The 15688-nt window shown below is 45.9% G+C and overlaps 1 protein-coding gene across 1 annotated transcript in view; it reads right to left on the bottom strand.

Annotated features, from left to right (window-relative positions):
- LOC136639835 (unconventional myosin-Ia-like) overlaps positions 1 to 15448 on the bottom strand; it is a 47761-nt gene extending 32313 nt beyond the window's left edge. Inside the window, exons 1-4 of the mRNA XM_066614406.1 lie at positions 15401 to 15448; positions 2064 to 2228; positions 1002 to 1117; positions 604 to 698 (exon numbers count right to left, since the gene is read on the bottom strand). Of these exons, the coding sequence (XP_066470503.1) occupies positions 604 to 698; positions 1002 to 1117; positions 2064 to 2183 (331 nt within the window). The 5' untranslated portion in view covers positions 2184 to 2228; positions 15401 to 15448. The remainder of the gene's footprint in view (positions 1 to 603; positions 699 to 1001; positions 1118 to 2063; positions 2229 to 15400) is intronic.
- Between the last annotated feature and the right edge of the window lie 240 nt (positions 15449 to 15688).

The following is a 15688-nucleotide window of genomic DNA, read 5'->3' as shown; positions in this document are numbered from 1 at the left end:
GAGGCCTGTTACGGCAGCCCTCAGGATGGCATGCAATCCCCCCATTCCCCCCAACAGGCCAGCCTCATGAGAACACCCTCTCCCAGCATGCCTTGCCCCGCTTAGATAAGTGCTAAGGTGCTCCACAGTGCCTTTACATTTGTTAGTTCCAATGGGGCAGGGCATGCTGGTGGCTTTTCAGTTCCCTGTCGTGCTGTTGCAGCTTCTCCTTTGGAGAAGCCAGAATGGTGTGGCAAGGAGATAGAAAAGCCCCACTGCACCACTGCTGCCTCCGTGCTTGTGTCCTGAGCCTGCCACATGACTTCAGCAGGCTCAGAATGTGGAAGTAATTGGTGGTGACATCATCACATCACCACTAAATACTTCCAGGTCAGCCAGCCAGGGATCACACAAGGGTAATGCAACCCCCCAGCTGCCAAAAGGTGGAACACCCTGTTGTAGAACATATTTTCCCTCTAGAAACCCTGTCTCTCCTCCCAGCTCTTTTGGCTTCCCTTGATTGCCCCCCTTCATCTTTTCCTCTGACAAGTAACTGTTCATAGACACATCCCTGTTCTCCTGCTGCACAATGTCCCCCACCCCCACCCCACCGCAAAGTCTCACCTGTTTTTCCAGCTCCACTTTCACCAGTGATAAGAACACACTGATCTTTGTCCTGGTCTCTCAGTGAACGGTAGGCGTCATCAGCAATGGCAAAGCTGTGGGGGGAGGGGGGAGTGGAGATCTATTAGGAGGATCGGCTGGATTTCCAGCAGCACCTCCAGCAACCCATCTAAACATGTGCATCTGCTTTATACCGAGTCAGATGCTTTGTCTACCTAGTTCAGCATTGTCTGCACTGGCTAGCAGCAACTCTTCGGGGTTTCAGGCAAGGTGTCTTTCCATGCTCTACCTAGAAATGCCAGGGACTGAACCTGGGACAATCTACATGCAAAGCAGATGCTCTTTCCCTAAAACTGTCCATTCATTGAGTTTTCACACTCCTACAGGATCTCACTTACATGTGGGGTTTCACAGCAAAGAAGTTACAGTTCTTATACTCCTCCACCGTCGCTTCTGAGTAAATGGGCAGTGGCTCATACGGATTCACTGAGATCACCACGTTTCCAATGTATGTCTAGGTCAAGAATATTATTATTACTACCAAGAGGCTGATCAAATGGTGTGTGGAAATGTGACCACAAAGACAGGATGAAATGGAGTGTGTGGACCATGGTTCCCTTCCTGCTGGCTTTGCCTCACCTTCCTTTGCCTTGGCCCAGCTTCCTCCCTCCCTCCCCATCCCTTGAGATGCTAACTGACCAAGAAAAATTATCCAGCTCTTGTGCCTTGAACTGCAACTTCACCTGTAGAAATCAGCAGGTGGTGCTTGCCGCAGCATGGATATAAATCTGCTAATGTTTACACATCAAACTATTGCTAAAGGCACAGCTACAGAGGCCAGCTGAAAAATGAGTGACCCTGTTTGGGGTACATGCTTCTGTCCCTGTTTTCCCTTGTTTGGTCACTCAGTTGAGTTTCCAGATAGCAGCTGTGCAGGGTATTGCTGCTTCTTTCTATACAACCAAATTCATTTCCGACCTTTTGCTTCCATGTTTGTTACACATAACAGCAGAGGTCAATGCAGAAGTCATTTTAATTGCCTTTTTGAATTGGGTGATTGGGGCTGCAGGGGGAGGCAGAATCCCGATTGGGGCAATAGAGCAGGTGGAGGGAACATTTCCCCCTGTGCCATCTTCCTACTGAAAATTGTCCCTTTCAGAAGGAGAAATGTGAATGAAACGGGATAGTAATTTAACAGGGACAGGTACAAGCAAATAGGGACTGTCCCTGGTTAATAAGTAGTATGTGTGCTTAACCAAGTTTGAATTTCTTTCCCAACTATACAAGGCATTTCTCTTTCTCCATCATCCTCTCCATCCATCTTTTCCCATTTTCATCAAGCTTCCACTTCTAGCATCACAGGAAAAGTGGGTCTGAGAACTCCAAACCTCCAGTTTCCACCCTAAAGTAGAAAAGCTCTCAGCTGCTCAGTGATTTCCCCTGTCCTAAGTCATTCTTACATAGATTTCCTTGTGCTGGAAGCGTTTCTCCAGGTTCTGCATCACTGTATCTTCTGTCAGAGGATCCAGGAGCACGAGGTCTCCCACCCCAATGGTGTCAAGTACAGCCATAGCCTCCATGGTTTAGGGGAGGGGGTGAAAGGAATTCCAAATATCAACAGCAACCTGAGAGAAGGCGGAACAACTAGGTTAGTCCCCTTCAGACAGACTTCTAAAGGAATGGTGACCTGGTAGGGGTGATGTGCCAAGGGGTGCATTCATGGCAAGCCATACGAACCCAACCATATATTTGAAATTAGCAACTATAAGTAACTGAATTCACAATATAAATCACATTTATTAGTCATAATTTGGAATACCAAACAGATCAGGCATTTAGGTTCCGTATCTGCACAAGAACAATTAAATTCAAAGTTAAAATTGTTTCTGCAAACAGGTATATGAGTATGTACAACACAGGCAACTAACACTACGCATGAAAAAAATAGGAAATTGATAAAATTAAATGTTTTTACTTTGGTCATTTTTAATTTGTTCTTATTTTGGGGAGGGTTTCACAGGCAGAAGACTATCAGGTAGAACTGGGGAGTGTTACGCTTTGCTTTGCTAAAAAAGGAATTCAGATGATACTTGCCACAGAAACAGAGGCCTTCCTATAGTGAAATGTGCAAAGCTACTGCAGACAGACAGAACTGATTGATACATAAGACACAGAACCAGCAACAACCATATAAATATAAACCAACTGTCTGTCTCAGGTTGCTGTTCCATTTTGTCCAGATCCTGACACAGTCGATAGTTCCTTCACAATAAAAGATGCAAAAAGCACTGTACTCTTGATGAAGTCATTTTGCCATTGCTAAATCACTCCAGATTAACTCATCCTCTTCTAAAAAATTACTCTAATAGTGTGTGTCTTTAAGTTAACATTGTATTGTGAGAATGTTCCAATTAATAGGGAAACAACCGTTACATGAGTTTTTATTTAGTTGCCCAGATACAGACATCAGAGACCACCATGATGTTTAAGATCAGTCGATAGTACCCTCTTGGGTAGGATTTTGTGCGTTTGCCATTTGCAGGGCTGGCCCAAGCCTCCCACAGGTGCCTGAGGCAACATGACAAATGCTGTTCCCCTTACCTGATAATGTGCCGGTCTCTGTTCCTTCCACTCCCTGGATTGGAAAAGGAAGGGGGGCAGGGTGGAAGAAAAGAGAATGGTGCACTAGAGAACTGGAGATCCCATAGATGGGCCTGCCCTGACTCCTTGATTACTATGAATGAGTCTGTCTCAATGGTTTTGCCTAAAGGTGGAATGGAAACCAGGGATTTGACACAGAAGAACCTCAATGCCCTTCAGTGGTTTCCAACATTTTTGACTGGCAGCTCCCTTGACCTACTGGGCCATTGGTTGTGACTCCCCATTATATATGCATTGTATAGGGAGGTGGGGTTTTTGTGAGGATTCTGCCGTTCCCCTGGCTGGTTTTTGCGGCTTCCTGGGGAGCCACAGCTCACAGTTTGGGAACCTTATAGGTGTTTCCTGGATGGGGAATTCACCTGCAGGGTTTGGTCTCAGGCAAGTAGCATTTGCTTGGCAGATCAGGTGAGAGAAACAGGTGGATAGTGTAGTAGTTCTGGAGTTGGACAATCTGGATCCTCCCTCCCATATGCACTATTTGTTCTGGAGTAAGAAGCTCTTATTGGAGAAAAGAGATGCTCTCTCACCCCCCCACCCCCGGGCAAATAGCACATATGGAAGACAAGATCTTGAGACCACATTTTGGAAGTCTGAATTCCAGTACCCTAGCTGAACCAGGTCAGGGGTATTATTTCAGATTAATTAATCCAGAATTTCCAGAAGGATCTCCTCTATGGAGAACTCGTGCAAGGTAAATCACAGCTGCGATACAAAGACATCTGCAAGAGGGAACTGAAGGCCTTAAGAGTGGACCTCAACAGGTGGGAAACCCTGGCCTCTGAGCAGCCCACTTGGAGGCAGGCTGTGCAGCATGGCCTTTCCCAGTTTGAAGAGACACTTGGCCAACAGACTGAGGCAAAGAGGCAAAGAAGGAAGGCCCATAGCCAGGGAGACAGACCAGGGACAGACTGCATTTGCTCCCGGTGTGGAAGGGATTGTCACTCCCGAATTGGCCTTTTCAGCCACACTAGACGCTGTTCCAGAACCACCATTCAGAGCGCGATACCATAGTCTTTCGAGACTGAAGGTTGCCAACAAAAATCCAGAATTTTAAGAAAATATTTCCACATGGGGTACAGTTTCCGTGTTAGCCTGTTGGAGCAAAAATAAGAGTCCTGTGGCACTTCTAAAGATTAATGAATTTATTGCGGCATAAACTTGCGTGCATTACGGCCCACTTTGTTCTATGCATAAAGTGTAATCCTCAATTGGATAGAGCTTATACATATCCACCAGATGAGGATATCTGTTTTATCTTACATCTGATCCAACAAGCTCTAGTCTAAGAAAGTGCATAAATCTGCCAGCATTCAAAGCGTCACAAGACTCCATTGTGTTAAATTTGTTTTTAAATCACCTCTCACCATGACCTCTGTCCTCTGTCATGAGGAACTGGAGGAGAGGAGCAGGTAAGCATGAGCACAAATGCAGTCTCCCACGGCAAGGAAACAACAAGTAAGGGAAACACATGCAGGGAGGGCCAAGCGGTTGCCAGCTCAGAAGTTCTTTGTAAGAGGCTATTCTTCCCCCATCCTGCAATGCCATTGATTCCCAGGCCAGCTGACAGCTGTTGGCAGTCCAGCTTCCTGCTCTGAGTCACTCATGGCCTTGCAAGCCTGGGTACTTCACGGTGGTATTAACCTCTTCACTGCTGTTTCCAGAACCCAGCTACAGTATCTGCTTCAGCCTGTATCTCCAAGCAAAATGCCTTCCATAGTGAACAGCACCATCCTAAGCACACTTACTCAGAAGCATATCCCACTGATATGGGTCTTATTCCCAAGTAAAGCATGCATAGAATTGCTGTTTGGGATTGCAATCCCATGAGTTCCTTGGAAGCAAGTCTTACTAAATCAGTGGCACTTCCAAGTAAACATGGATAGGGTCAAGCTAAATAAATCCTGCTTATTCCAAGTCCACCTTGTCCACTGCTGCTTCTTGCCTGTACACCTGCTGTCTTCCATTAATGTGTCCAATCTAGTGTTAAAAGTATTTGAACTGGTGTCACAATATTGTCCAAGTAAAGATTCATCGCACTTACATCTGCATCCTGCCCTTTAAAAAAGCTCATAGGTGCAGCTTCATCTATGAGACAAGTTTGGCTAAGAGGTCATAAGGTGCTCAAGTCCACCCAGAGAGCTTCTTAACAGGGAGGCCAGATAAAAAAGAGCTCATCTATTAAACATTCCCTAGTATAAGATACTTCCATTGCTCAAGGAAGCCCCAGTTCTTGCACTTGTGAGTAACCTTTGAGCTCCCAACATATGGGTCACTGAGGAGACTAGCAAAGAACACTTCCTGTAGGCTGGGAAATATATAACCTTGCTTTGATGATGTCATCATGTTACTTGGAGGAGTGGAACCCACCTGGATACTACATCCTGCCCCTCCCCCCACCTAGATGGACAACTTTGGCTGTCCAATCTCTAAGTGCATGCCAATCCTGGATGGGGGATGGGTAACCATGCCAGACAGGAAGGGAAGCTGAATTGGTAAACAGCACATGTTTGGGGAATAATGCAGTTTCCAATCAAAGAATAGTTTGCTTGCAAGATAGTGCCTCAGCAGTTTTCATAAATTGCTGAACCTACAGAGGAGTTCCTGAGGAGTTCAGTGTTCCAAAACATAGAAAAAATTGTAAGATCACGGGGAAAACAGGTCATTCATCATATTCTTCAGGATGCACACAGTGTGCTAACCATTTGACTATGTTTCTTTCCCCTTATTTAAACCTCTTGCACTAGGATGGGGGATCCTATGGCAGGTGGGCCTGCTGCTCTCACCTGGGACTACAAGCAAGAAAACACAGCATTTAGTCATTGTGAGTCCTTTCCGGCCATAAAGCTCTTTTATAGTAAGGCTAATGGTCGAGCTAACAGGAAGTCCTGGATGAGTGCTGCTGATGTAGCTTTATCAGGTTTCGTTGCTGAGTCTTCTCTGGGGTAAACAGCAATCTGCTCACCCAGACAGTGGCTAAATGCTTTGATAAGCAAGCCTGGCATGGGAATTGTCAATCGGTGCCAGGAAAAAGAGTACTTGTTGGCTCCCCACTCTCCGTTCCACTCCCAACCAGAGCTACAATGATCTGCTACAACAGTGACATGTACCACAGTTCTAATTGCTCTTGTTATTTCAAAATTCCAGTTTCTGTTTATTTAAGGGGTTTAGGAAGGAAGAAAAGAGTAAGATAACTGAAGTGAGCACACCAATATGTTTGCTTTCTTTAAAAGAGTCCCTCAAAGCTGAGTTTCAAAAGCAAAGTCTGGAAAATGGTGAAAAGGCAGATCTTTTGAATGCAACACATTTTGCCAAAATTGTGTTATATCTCATTACAGATTTTAAACTAGGAAAAATAAAACCTATCTGTAAGCCCCCAAGCATTAAACATAGCTGCTTTATGTTGAGTCACCACACTGGTCAAGCTTCTGATGAACTGCCTATTCTGATTGACAGTGACTTTCCAAGTGATCCTTCCCAGTCCTGTTACCTGAGCTTATTTTAAAGGCGGGTGCCAAAGGACGCCACGACAAACCATGAGCTCTGCAAGTCCAGATGGCGCTTTCACATTCAGCAGCTAGTGCAACTTCTAATTTTAAACACTTACTATGCCTGAAAATATTGGTTAACACTTTCAATGCTGTCGCTTAGTGGTTCCTAACCTGTGCACTGTGGCACCCTGAGGTGCCATGGCAAACTCACAGGGGTGCAGCGGGATGCCCCTGGTGGCATCATCTTCCTGGCTCTCCTGGGCACCGCTATCCTAGTCAGGTCAAGATCACGCTATTCTCGCAAGATCTCTGGGGAGTGCTGGCGCGCAGCCGCCACAACAGAACACCATGGAAGAAGGGTGCTGTGACCATGGGAACTTTGGGAACTGCTGCCCTAGCTTCACTTTAACAGGACAAGCAAGTGGTATGTTACGTGCAAATGCTATGTAATGAAGACACAACTTTAAAAAAAAAATGAAAAGCATCATCTGGAGGGATAACTCTGAGCACAGGAGTGGCAGCAGGGTGGAAGGCCCTTTCTAAGGCACAGAGAGGCCTGGGAGGTGAATTTTTGAGGTCTCACTGCGCTCTGCATCAAAGTTACTTTTCTTCAAGTGGACTGTACTGCATGCCAGTGTTTCCAATGCTCTCTTTCTCTGTGACGCTCAGCACAGTTCCATTCTTTTAAAAAGCGGCCTGGGGGAGGAGTTACTTAATCTGTACAGTACTTTGTCCCTAACAGCTAAACATCCCTATCAGTTGTTTAATCCAGCCTATTTTATAACAGATCTTCCAAGGGTGGAAATCAGAACCTTCTCCAATAGTTGGTCCTACTGTGCCTAGCTGGTAGTAGTATTCATAAGATTAAGGGTGCAATCCTAACCCACTTTCCAGCACTGACATAAGGGCAATGCAGCTCCAAGGGAACAAACATTCCTTTGCTTTGAGGATGCCTCCGTGAGTGCCCCCCAACAGCAGGTTGCAGTACATGTCCCATTGGCACCACTATGCTGGTGCAGGAAAGTGAGTCAGGATTTGGGCCTAAGAAATCTTGCCACTGTGCAGCCCCCATTTTTTTGTCTCTTACATTACTGTAATTCAAGCTCATCATACTCTCCCCTCAGTAGCGACCGAAAAAAAAGTACTGGCTGCTTTCTGATTGCAACAACATCTGCCTCAAAAAATTTAACTTAGGGCGCAATCCTAACCCACTTTCCAGCACCGACATAAAGGCAATGCAACCCCAAGGTAAGGAAATAAACATTGTCTTACCTTGAGGAGGCATCGATGACTGCCCCCCCAACTGCAGGATGCAGCACATGCCCCACTGATACAGCTATGCCAGTGAAGGATAGTTGGTTAGGATTGCCCTTTTAGAGCCCAATCCTGAGGTCTGCAGCACGGCTCCACGCCGCGGACAACAGTCACAAACATGCCGTTTCTGACAGACTGTGGGGTTCACTGTTGGGCTCCCGCCGGAGCTAGCCCAGCGCCGACCGGAGCTGGGCTAGTGCGCTGTGGTGGCCCGTGTTCCATGGCTTGGAGGTCACCCAGACCACCGGGCTGCGGAACGGGAGGAGGGGGCGTGGCCGGGGGCATGGGGGAGGCGTTCCGGGGAGGGGGGAGGCTGACGGGAGGCATGTCGGGGGCAGGGGAGAGGCGGATCTGCGGAGCTGAGCTCTGCAGAATCCAAGGCACTCATGGAGGGCTGTGCGCCCTACACAAGTGCCTTTACTTTAGCACCAACCTTTTGGTCGGCACTTAAGTAATTAGCCCCATTGTGGGGCTGCTTCCCTTACTCGAGAGAAAGGGAAGAATGTCCCCTTCTTCCAAGGTGCCTCCCACGGTAGCGCGGGAAGCACAGGATCCGGTGGGAGTCCTGCATGGAGCCGCCGAGCCTGGGAGCTCCTGGCAGCTCAGGACTTGGCTGCCCGTCAGAACACTCTCTACTCCTCCTTAATTTCCAATAGTTTTTGCATTCCAAATAATTTACAGGCTTGTCTGGCTTCAGCTCTGTTCTCAGGAAATGTTTACACTAATGTAATGTTTACCTTAAATCATATTTACACTAGTAGCTTTCTGGAAAGGTGCCTATCTCAACACTTTGTAGACTGTAACGAATTCAATTTGAGAAAGGTTGAAATCAATTTTTATTTTGTGACATGGTGAATTATGTACAAATATGATCTTGATTTCCTCTGGTTAAAATTCCATATATTCTGATAAGAAGAGAGCAACATCTTTACTATGTCAATGATTTGGATTTGATCACACCTATCTTGTTTTAATTGTTTTTAATTGTTTTTATTTTCAATGTTTATTTGTATCTTACTTTGTTTGTATTTTAAATTGATTGTTAGCCGCCTTAGGTGCCCTTTGGTGAGAAAGGCAAAATACAAATCTAATAAATAAACAAATAATTTTATGCTACACTGAGCATTTTTATTTACTGTATTTATTTTTTAACTTTTGGATTTTTTTTCATTTACTGGATCATGTATTCAAAGTATATCTTTGTAAACATGATCCAGAAATAAAAAATAAAGAGTTTACACAGGAAAAAAAATGGTAAAATGAGAGATAGCATGCAAGAAAACAAAACAAAAGGCTACCTGGAAGGAAGGGCTCTGTTCTTTGAGGAGTCTGGAGCCCTTCAGAGACATCTCTTCTGTTTAACAAAGTAAATGCTTGTAGTAAGCGCATTTCAAATTTATTAAACATAATAAAAAAAATCTGTGACTTTCAACAAATGCATTTCAAATGTATTGAAAGCATCTAAAATGCTTAACACACTTAAACCTTTTAACAGCACATCAGCATTTTGAGCTGCAGCAAATCATACCTTGTAGACCTGCTCAGCAAATGCTTTTGAAGGCTGGTAGATGTTTGTACAGTATTTATTTTATTGATTTTAAAAGTTCATACCCATCTTTAAAAAATTCAAGGAGTCCCCCCCCCCCCAAGTAGGCAGCAAGAATGATACAGTAAGGAAGGGCCCCCACCAGTTCTCCTACAAGAGGGAGGTCCATAGCTGTGGTGCCATCACAGAAAATGATCAATCAATCAATTAATCAGTTGATTGAAATTTCTAACCTGCTCTTCTACTCAACCATCACTCATAGCAGCTTACAAAAACTGTGAAAGGCACTAAAAATGGCTGCAAGCAGCATCCTAACTGCACTGGGTAGATGCTGGTAGCTCCTCAGGGAAAGGGGACATTTCTCCCCTTCCCTGGGTAAGGAAAGTAGCCCTGCAAATAGGTCTACTCGACACTATGCCACCTATTTAGCCAGAGTAAAGAGGCCTTGTATTGGGTCACGAGGCCTGACATGGCCCCACCCCTCCCTCCCCACTTCCTCCCCTGTCATACCTCCTCCCACCCCAGAACAGAACCTCCATGTCCCCACTCACCACTTCACTGCCTGGCGCTTCTCACAGAGTGCTGGGCTATGGTCTGCCAGCTTCCGACCAGCTCTGTCCCAGCATAGGCTTGTGCTGGGCCAGCTCCGATGCTGGGCCAGTGGTAATGGTTGCAGACATGGCTTATGCCACATTTGTGACAGTGCGCGCAGGCAGTGAGCCAATGGCATTCATCAGGATGGAGCTCTAAAAGGCTCCGCTCTGAACCTGTTTGTCAGAGCCAAGAGTGCTGTGCAGAGTCTCCTTGGATGACCTAAATGGGCAGGGTAGGCAGACATGCTCCCTTTGAGCTTCAGAGCACAAGTCACTAAGTGCTTTAAGAAGCATTACCTTGAATTGATCCTGGAAGCAAAGTGATTGCCTATTCAGCTGCACTATGGGCCCAGTTGAGTGTTATCTTAAAAGCATAAAAGGGCCTGCTGTCTTTGCTCATTTTAAAAGAAAACAGTAGCTGGGTGGGAATGAAAGAGACCAAAACTGCAGCAGGATATGGGGGGAGGGGGTTATGACTTTGTTCTTGCTATGGTACCACTTCTAATCACACACAAATACCCCCAGGCACCATTTTAAAGGGAGAAAAAGCTTCCAATGAAGCATTTTTCCTCTTCAAAATAGCATGTAGGGAGGGTGATCAGAAGTGGAACCACAGGATGGGCAAAGTCCTTCAGTCTTTCCAAAGCCCCTTGCAGCTCTGCTCCCTCTCATGCTATCCTGCCAGACTTTTTAAAAGAAAAAGAGCAAAGATACTGCACCATGAGCTGGATAGGTTTACCTGCCTGGCAATCTGTAGGGGGGGGGGGCAGGGGCTGCTCAGTTATCCAGGTTTACATTAAGCCTTTCAAAAAAAAGGCAACCCCAAACCCAGAGAAAACTGCCTTTTTCTGAAGCAGACTCCTAGCCCATGTAGCCCTGGGCTGCCTGCTCTGGCTGGGAGCCGCTCTCTGGGAGTCCCAGGCATGGTATTTCCTAGTCCTGTAGTCTGGGGTGCTTCCGGATGGAGATGGCAGGATTTGAAACTGGGCCCTTGTGTGTACAAAGCATGCGCCCTGCCACTGAGCTATGCCATCCTCCATCAGCAATAACAGGAAGGAGTAGCTATATATGGGAAAATGCAGGAAAAGTGACACGAACAAGCTGATAGACAAACCAATCTATGTATAACTATGACAGAAGGGGACTGGTAGAGATGCAACAACTTCACATTATATATAACATTGAAAGCCATTCTGTACAAGACTACAGGTCTAAACACACTCACAGGAGGTAAGGCACACTGAACTCAATTGGATTTACTATGGAGTAAACATGCTTAAGATCATGCTGTGATGCAATGTACATTGCATACATTACATGTACAACATTGCATGCCTTAATTACATACATTACATGTGTAATGTGTACATTGCATACGAATGCATTTTGCTTTGTGTACTTGCTGCATAGGTTTGTTGGGAAGCCACAGCCACTCATAGCTTCCCAGTGTATGTACAGGCAACACACTTGGCTCATGTGTAAAGATTTCTATATAGGTGGTGTGCTAATTTCACCATAGTTGTGCTTTCGATGTGAATGTGTGATAACGTTTCATCAAACAGCCTAAACCAAGTCATCATTGTTCAGAAGGAACCTCATTTTGGTTACACAAACTCCCTTCCTTGGCTTTGTGCCATATCCTGCATCTGTATATAACAACAGGATCTGTAATTAAATTCCTTCTGTTGTTAAGGTCAGGAGATTAGCACACCATCAGTTTAAGAAAAAATGAACTCCCATCTGCCTTTGTAGCACTTTATAAAAGAGCCAACCTTCACCTTTGATTTATGACGCTGACCATGGACTCTGCACCACTGCCATAAAATCTTAGGAACCTTATCAGTCCTGCTTGAATAAAGTTCACTTCTGCAGTGAGTAACTTTTTGCTCTCTCAGGGCCCAATTCTATCCAACTTTCCATCACTGGTGCAGCTGCAATGCAGCCTCGAGGTAAGGGAACAAATGTTCCCATACCTTGAAGAGGCCTCTGTGATTGCCTCCCCAACACAGGACACAGCGTACCTTCCATTGGCACAGCTGCACTGGCACAAGAAAATTGGATAGGATTGAGCCCTCAGTTAGTTAGGGTTGGTCCCGAAGAGGGCGCAACAACTGCCAGGGATCAGGTAGCTAGTCTCCAACAAGAACACGTGTCCCTGTGCAAACTGCATGGCAGCATGGCTTTAGAAATGATACTTGAAGGGCTAGTGTGCCACATGCCTAGTTCACTGTTTGAGATGGTGCTGTTCTATCTATACACCACAGTATGGCATGCATCCCTCCTTCCCCCAGGTGGCTTTGAATCTAACGTATCTACCAAAGGAGCAGGCACGATCACCTGTGAAGCAGCCTTTTACAGAGTCAGACCACTGGTCCATCCAGCCCAGTACTGTCTACTCAAACAGAGCAGTTCTCCAAGATTGCAGGCAGGCAACTTACCCAGCAATGTTGTATGAGATTTTTTAACTGGAGGTGCCAGAGACTGAACTGTGGATTTTGCACATGCCAGGTACGTGATCTACCGCTGGCCCTTTCCAGGTCTTTCCCAGTCCTCTACTTAAGAATCTTCTGGAGATAACAGTGAGTGAACCTAGGGCCACCCTCATGCAACACACATGCTCCACCATTGAACTATGGGCCCTAAGGTACCTGTCCATGTGTGTCTCTAACTCCTCCTGCTTGAATATGATGTAGAAAGTCATGTTCTGGTGTTGACAATTGATCTGGTCAATGTGTTAAAGTCCAAGGCTGCAAATTGCAGCTGGTTTGGCTGCTTAACAGTCCAATTCTATCCCTGCCACTGCCGCCAGGTGCAGCAGTGCCAAAATGGCTACCACTGCACCCAGTGGGTGCACCGGACACCTCCTTGGGGGAAGGGAAATGTCATCCCCTTCCCTGGGAAAAGCCCCAAGGCCTGCAATGGGGCTTCTCAAGTCTGCGCTGGCTATTTAGCCAGAGCGAGAACCTGCGTGTCAGGCTTTGCAGCCCAACACAGAGGGTAAGGTGCGGTGGATCAGGGCTCTGCTGGTCCCGCCCTCCTCCCACCCTGGTTCTTCCCCCTGCCCTGCCTTCTTCTTGCCCTCTCCCTCCCTGGAATGCCTCCCCCATCCCAAGGCCCTCACATTCACATGGAGCTCTTACCATGCTCTCTAGGTCAGTGTTTCTCAAACTGTGGGTCAGGACCCACCAGGTGGGTCACGAGCCAATTTCAGGTGGGTCCCCATTCATTTCAATATTTTATTTTTAATATATTAGACTTAATGCTATCATGTATGTGACTGCATCTGGGGAAATGTTACAGCTCTGTACTTTTAATAGGCTACTATGTATATTCTTTTAACAGTGATAGTCAATGGGACTTACTCCTGGGTAAGTGTGGGTAGGATTGCAGCCTAGGATAGTTAAAAATTTTCCTGCTTGATGATGTCACTTCCGGTGGGTCCTGACAGATTATCATTCTAACAAAGTGGGTCCCAATGTTGAACATCTGAGAACCTCTGCTCTAGGCAGTATCCATTCGGTGCTGGGCGCTGATGCTTACTCCTCTCTGGGTGTCACGGACTTGCCTTATGGCACATTTGCGTCACCCAGCACGGGTGCTGGAACTCAGTGCCACTGCTAAAGGCCCATAGGATTGGCCCTAAATTTCATTGACAGCAATGGGATTGAAGCCACCTAACTGTGTGCACATGGACTGAGGCCCAACTTCCCAAGACTCCTCAAAGACTATTTTGTTAAGATCCAACCTACCCCTCCCCACAAATCCCAGCACTCATGAAGAAACAGCTCCTTGATTCTAAATTCCTGTAGTTTAACTCAACTGAAGAATATTTACTATTGTTTAATATAAGGGAGTCTTAGCCATGGGTCATAGAAAATTCCCTAAGCAAGGCAAAAGCTTTGGACCCCCCCCCTTTCCTTTTCCCCAGTATAACAAGCCCATTCCAGAGTAGTAAGCAGACTGCAGCTGTCAGATGTGAGGAATGCACTTCAACCACTTTCCTACCTCAAGGAGTGAGAAGGCTGCTTTGCTTGCAGAGGGGAATAAGCCTTTTCTTTACTAGCCAAATGTTGGTGAGGAAGACAACATGTGGCCTAAAGATAGGCTCTTAGAGAGGGAAGAAGGAGCCCCTCCTCCCCATCAACCCTGTGAGACAGGACATTGTGTTAAATGAGACAAGCACTGAAGTAGAAAGACCAGTGTTTTTTAACCTCTTTTTCTTGATGTACCACTTCTCACGTTGTAATTATCTTAAGTGCCACAATACCTAAAATACCTAGGGCCATGATGTCACTTCCAGGTTCACAAAACCGGGTTCACAAAACTTTGCTCCGAAAAGCAGTCGCTGCATTCTGTTCTTGCGACCACTCACGAGAACAGGGTGCAGCAACTTGGCAAAGATCACAGAGCAGGGCGCAGCAACCGCTTTGCAAGTATGCCTCTGCCTGTATCTTGCTGGCAGTAACACCTAATTCTAGATTTGCCAATTCTAGATTTGCCTAATTCTCCAGATTTGCCAATGCTCACTAGGGCTCAGCCCCTGAATCCAATACCAAAGTAGATTCCATGGAGCATGGAGCTAGGTTGTGCACTTTCCACTTCCCTGAGCCATGAGAAGCACAAGCAACAGCACAACCTAGAATTAGCTTTTTGTGGATGGGAGAGCATCCACATGGAGACCTCCGGAGTTTTTAAAAATATTATCTTTATTTGCAACTACACGAACAGGGTGTACATGGAAGCAAACAGCAAGCGCTCCTAAAAGACAGTGACCCACATCAGATCCTTAGGAGGAAGCTCCTTAAGCTCCTAAAGTGCCATAAACCAACCCACTGTTGTTTCTCTAATTCTTTCAAACTGCTGGCTTCTGCGCCTCATTCACTCACCCTCTTGCCCTCTCTCCTAAGCTGTAGAAGTTAAGCTCTGCTGGCTCTCACCTTCGAAACACTAGAGAGCACAACCAACAGGAGACCATCTCTTAATCCATTAGCCATCCATTCAGAACTCTTCAGCGCTAATCTGCCTAACAAAGAAATATCAACTAGCAGCAGCAACAATAATAAAGAAAAGGGTCTCTGGGAACATGCAGAGTGCTCCCCCCCCCCACCGAAACCCTACAACCTATCACTGAAAATCAAAGAGCAGGGCTTTGAGAGAATGCACTATGGTTTCCAAGAAAATTTGAGGCCCCCTACCTTTCTTCTGAGAAATTAAACTGTCCGGTTGCAAGTGGCGATCTCTTTTCTAACACACACCTTCTTTCCTTCTCTTCCCTTTCCCCATCAACTCATTCCTGAAAAATGAAATAATTTCCGTAAGCTCAAACATGGAAGAAATTTTTTTTTTGTCTTAGCAGCAGGAGCAGTTCCATACAAGGCTTTTGGCTTCTCCCCAGGAAGTATCAAGGAGGGGAGGGATACAGAATACAATTTTAAACACTTCCTCGCAAAATGAGAAACAAGACAGACTTTAAATGCATGGGG

The sequence above is a fragment of the Tiliqua scincoides genome, chromosome 2 (genome assembly GCF_035046505.1).
Source record: "Tiliqua scincoides isolate rTilSci1 chromosome 2, rTilSci1.hap2, whole genome shotgun sequence".
NCBI classification, from domain to species: Eukaryota; Metazoa; Chordata; class Lepidosauria; order Squamata; family Scincidae; genus Tiliqua; species Tiliqua scincoides.
Note: the sequence above shows the minus strand (reverse complement) of the source record. Positions and strands in the feature narration are given on the sequence as shown.